This window comes from Chaetodon trifascialis, chromosome 8 (assembly GCF_039877785.1).
Source record: "Chaetodon trifascialis isolate fChaTrf1 chromosome 8, fChaTrf1.hap1, whole genome shotgun sequence".
NCBI lineage: Eukaryota > Metazoa > Chordata > Actinopteri > Chaetodontiformes > Chaetodontidae > Chaetodon > Chaetodon trifascialis.
The window spans coordinates 1,337,501-1,342,500 of record NC_092063.1 but is presented as its reverse complement, the minus strand read 5'-3'; the positions used below and the strand labels follow the sequence as shown (position 1 = coordinate 1,342,500).

The 5,000-nt window shown below is 49.4% G+C and overlaps 2 protein-coding genes across 2 annotated transcripts in view; one reads left to right on the top strand and one right to left on the bottom strand.

Annotated features, from left to right (window-relative positions):
• The window catches only part of usp11 (ubiquitin specific peptidase 11), a 10,819-nt gene extending 8,798 nt beyond the window's left edge, over positions 1-2,021 (bottom strand). Inside the window, exon 1 of the mRNA XM_070968410.1 lies at positions 1,764-2,021. Coding sequence (XP_070824511.1) covers positions 1,764-1,873 — 110 coding nt within the window. The 5' untranslated portion in view covers positions 1,874-2,021. The remainder of the gene's footprint in view (positions 1-1,763) is intronic.
• A 540-nt stretch (positions 2,022-2,561) lies between these two features.
• rfc2 (replication factor C (activator 1) 2) overlaps positions 2,562-5,000 on the top strand; it is a 2,591-nt gene continuing 152 nt past the window's right edge. The window contains exons 1-6 of the mRNA XM_070968345.1: positions 2,562-2,842; positions 3,090-3,195; positions 3,271-3,372; positions 3,712-3,970; positions 4,047-4,307; positions 4,679-5,000. The exon at positions 4,679-5,000 is cut by the window's right edge and continues 152 nt beyond it. Coding sequence (XP_070824446.1) covers positions 2,608-2,842; positions 3,090-3,195; positions 3,271-3,372; positions 3,712-3,970; positions 4,047-4,307; positions 4,679-4,789 — 1,074 coding nt within the window. The 5' untranslated portion in view covers positions 2,562-2,607 and the 3' untranslated portion in view covers positions 4,790-5,000. The remainder of the gene's footprint in view (positions 2,843-3,089; positions 3,196-3,270; positions 3,373-3,711; positions 3,971-4,046; positions 4,308-4,678) is intronic.

The following is a 5,000-nucleotide window of genomic DNA, read 5'->3' as shown; positions in this document are numbered from 1 at the left end:
GTTAAACTTGAGTTTTACTGAGGGTACCTGAACTCACCGGGACAGACTCAATCACAGATGTGGAACTAAAACTGAAACCACAACACAAAGACAGGAAACCTCTGAGCCACAGCAGCCAATGAATCTGAACGCTCAGCAGCCAGCCAGCCTGTCTGTCTGTCTGTCTGTCTGTCTGTCTGTCTGTCTGTCTGTCTGCCTGCCTGCCTGTCTGTCTGTCTCTCTCTGTCTGTTTGTCTGTCTGTCTGTCTGCCTGCCTGTCTGTCTCTCTCTGTCTGTTTGTCTGTCTGTCTGTCTGTCTGTCTGTCTGTCTGCCTGCCTGCCTGCCTGCCTGCCTGTCTCTTTCTCTCTCTCTGTCTGTCAGCCTGTCTGTCCATCAGATGTCCACTGTGAGTGTGACAGTCACTGGTTTTTTAACTACAGATTAAACGATCAATTAAGGGACAAACAGCTTCGGCTGTCATCAACATTCATTCTTATCGTCTCATTTCACAGACACAGCTTAGCTTTGCTTCCCTCACAGTCGGACAGACATGTCTTCACTTGGTCTCGATCCCTTGAAGATGTCTTTCCTGCTTTTCAGTCTAGAGACAGACAGAGACCAAACAGAGACAGACCAGAGACCATCACATCTCTCTAATGGTGGTTTTCATATTTGAGACTCTTCCTTCATCTCTCAGGTTCTATTACAGATCAGCTGAGCGCAGATAAGATATCTGTCTGTGTGTCAGCAGAAAGACAACGCTGTGCAGAGACTCTGAGCTCAGTCTGAGGTCGTTTTTAATCAGTGTGTCCACCAGAGAGCACCAACAAATCCACCTTTCCACCGTAAACTGTCCTTCAGTGTTTACAGCGTGTACACGGCTCACAGTTTTGAAGAAATACAGAAGCTAAACTGAGAGATCTGCATCAGGATTGTTGATCATGTTGTTCAGCAGCAGCAGATAAACAGTTACTGGATCCTAAAGCTCACAGATCCGTTCGGCCTCAGACTGCAGTTATCAGTCGGGTCATGACCAACACGGCGTTTCCCTCCTCATTTATCTGAGAGGAAACACTGACCACATGTCTGTGTCTACAGAATTATTACTTGATTAATGCAGCGGGCAACAAGTTTGACCATCTAGAAATAGTACAAGTCAAACTCCTACATTTCTTCAGAATTATCTTTCTTCCAAATTCTCAAATCTGCTGCTTTTATTGTCATGAAGTTCATTTATTTGGTTTTAGACTGTTGGACAGAGAAAACCAGCGACCTGATGATATTACCTTGAGCTCTGTGATGCTGTGACAGACATTTTTCATTATTTTTGATAGTGATAGATCGAATGAAAATGGAAATATTCCTTATTTGCAGTCCTCCTCCACAGTAATCGTGACTCTAAACGCCTCAGATGTGAAATAATGATTACGTGAGAGGAATGAACTGGGAGGTACACATCTGTATAAAACCAAAGGTGAAATTACGAGGCGACCCTGAACATATCCTTCCAGCTGGGTGACATGCTAGCGTTAACGTTAGCAGCGTCGGCTAACGGTCAGTTCAACGTCTGCCTGGTTAGCATGAGCTAACGCAGCAGCAGCGGCTAACAGCCAACACCGAGCCGCTGAAGTGTCCCAACAAACTCACACCGACACCAAAACGGCTTGACTCTGTCGTTAAACCTGTTATTAACCGACAGGCTACGTTAGCCGTGTGATGCTAACCGTCAGCCCTGTCACTGTGTGTTTATGTGTGCAGCCGAGCGGCAGGCGGGCGGACTCACCAACTGTCCCCCGCGCGGAGCTCACATTCCCGCAGCAGAGACTCGATCTCCCGTCGCTGGGTCTCCAGGCCCGGAGGTTCCGCGGCGGAACAGCGGCTGTCGGCCGTCATGATGCTAATCAATCACTCATAAATGTCAGAACTGTTGAAAATATTAAACAGAGGCAGGAAACGAAAGGCAGAAGTCAACCGCCGCATTGATCAACCGATAAACGGGGAAGCTTCACAGAACTGTGTTTGCGGAAGTAGGAAGTGGTTCAGACTCGAGCGATGACGACTTCCGGCACAAGGCCTCTGCACTTCATCCGTATCTACACTAAATGATGAAACGTAAGAGCCAACCCATACAAATACTAAGCAACATTACAGAACCACACAGGGAACATTGTGGTCAGCAACAGAGACTAGCTGGTGAACACAGAGCAGCATTTAGCAGCTAAAGAGCCAGATATTTTTTTATTTCCTGTGACATATTATATTCCTATATTTTAGCTGCTGCAGTATTTTATTTCATAGATTCTAATTAAAATTCACTAAAAGTACGTGATTTTTCTTTATACATTCTTTATGCATATTTAGCGAAGAATTCTTCTTCTTCAAATTCTGAATAATTGAACGATTTGAAATCTAAATATGTTCTAATTGTGTGTTTATGATTAATGCTTTATTTGTTTTGTTTATGGCGTCTTATATGTCAGGTCCTGTTGACGGAAATATCGCGAGGTTTAACACTAAACTCTCGGCCAATCATGCGTCAGTTTGCTATCACGTGGTTGTCAGGGAGGGAAAAGTTCCGCCTGTGCTTCGCGGGCTGACAGGCAGCAGGGACCGACGCAGAGCTCATCATGGACGTGGACATGGCGGACGCTGAATGCGAGAAGAAACCGACAGACAGCGGACAAAAGGCGGACAGTGAAGCCGCGGAGACCTCGGCCAAAAGCTCCGGTAACACATACGAGCTGCCCTGGGTGGAGAAATACCGTCCGATGAAGCTGAACGAGATCGTGGGGAACGAGGAGACTGTGAGCCGGCTGGAGGTGTTCGCCAGGGAGGGAAACGTCCCCAACATCATCATCGCAGGTCAGTGTGGACAAACCTCCTCTGCTGTCAGCTAACAGTCTGCATCTGTGAAGTGCTTTTATCCGGACTTGTGGACCAGAGGAGCCGAGCATCGAACCAACAACCCTGAAATGAGTGCTGCTCCGCCTCCTCTCACACAAACACAAACACAAGCACAAACAAGCTTTTACTGACAGGACGCCTCGCTGCACGTCAGATCATGTAAATTCACTCAGGATGAGAGTCACACCTGTCTGTTGTGATCCAGGTCCTCCAGGCACAGGAAAGACCACCAGCATCTTGTGTTTGGCCCGAGCTCTGCTGGGAGCCTCCATGAAGGACGCTGTGCTGGAGCTCAACGCGTCCAACGAAAGGTGAGGGTCCTCGGGACATTCTGAGCCCCGCCAGCGTGAAAAAGATGCCTTGACGAACGTCTGCTGTGTCCGCAGGGGAATCGACGTGGTGAGGAACAAGATCAAGATGTTTGCTCAGCAGAAGGCCACGCTGCCCAAAGGACGGCACAAGATCATCATCCTGGACGAAGCCGACAGGTGAGACCACAGGTGTCTCATCAGGGGACTGAGCTGTACCATCAGACTGTGGGACAGTTCCTGACTCTGCCTCTCTCAATCTGAGGGGTCACCGGATGATCTGGAAGAGAGGCAGAAAAGTTCTGTTTAACTTTGTCTGATTCTAACTTTTTTCCTTCTGAAAACTCTAAACTCCTTCAGATGAAATGATGAACACAAGCAACAACAAATAGACTTCATTCATTTTAAGAGTCCAAGAATCAGTTTGACATCAAGGTTTAAGCTGAGCTCACATTCAAGTTCTTTGGTTCAGATCTGCCTTTTCTGTGTTGCTACCTGTCACGTCTCCCTCCCCCCCAGCATGACGGACGGAGCTCAGCAGGCGCTGAGGAGGATCATGGAGATCTACTCAAAGACGACGCGCTTCGCTCTCGCCTGTAACGCCTCGGATAAGATCATCGAGCCAATCCAGTCTCGCTGTGCGGTGCTGCGCTACTCCAAACTGACGGACGGGCAGATCCTGGCCCGGCTGCAGGAGGTGGTGGAGATGGAGCGTCTGTCGGTGTCTGACGACGGGCTGGAGGCGGTCATCTTCACCGCCCAGGGAGACATGAGACAGGTGAGGGGACAGGTGAGACGAGAGCCCGGCGCTCGGCTCACAGACGGCTGTGCTGACTTCCTGTTGTCGTTCCCAGGCGTTGAACAACCTGCAGTCCACCAACTCCGGCTTCGGCTACATCAACAGCGAGAACGTCTTCAAAGTGTGCGACGAGCCCCACCCCCTGCTGGTGAAAAGCATGCTGGGACACTGCGTGGACGGGAACATCGACGAGGCCTATAAGGTGGTGGAGCAGCTGTGGGCACTGGGCTACTCTCCAGAGGACATCATCGGAAACATCTTCAGGGTCTGCAAGACGTACCAGATGGCCGAGTACCTTAAACTGGAGTTCATCAAGGTGAGGCAGAGCTCCGCCCCCAACATGCACACACGCGCATGCACACACACACACACACACACACAGGATTTGCTGCTTTCTGTGTTGTTACTGTAAACCGATCATTCTGGGGTGTTGGCAGGTGTATTCTTCAGCTTTGGACAGAGCCAGGCTAGCTGTTTCCCCCTGGATCCAGTCTTTGTGCTAAGCTAGGCTAACAGTGTTCTAACTGCAGCTCCATATCCACCACAGACATTAGACTGGAAACAATCTTGTGTGACTGTGAATGGTCAGTCCCATCACGTTGAACTCCTCCTTTGACCTGTGTGACATCATCTTTCAGGTAAACGAGAATCTGAGCGTCTCACCTGAGTTTTCTTCTTCTCCTCCAGGAGATCGGTTTCACTCACATGCGGGTGGCTGAAGGCGTGAACTCTCTGCTGCAGATGGCCGGTCTGCTGGGTCGACTCTGCAGTAAGACGGCGCCGCCTGCTGCCAGCTGAACCGCCCCCCCACCCCCCCCCCCCACCATTGCTGTACTGAGGTACAGTTCGTGACGGCAAACGCTCCTCCAGCAGCTCTGAACTGATGACGTTTTTCATCCAAACACGATCGGGTCTGTTTCAACCCGATGTCCCAGCGGACGCTTTGCATCCGTCTGAGGAAACAAAATAATGTAAAAACAAAAAAAAACACCTTTTCAACAATAAATCA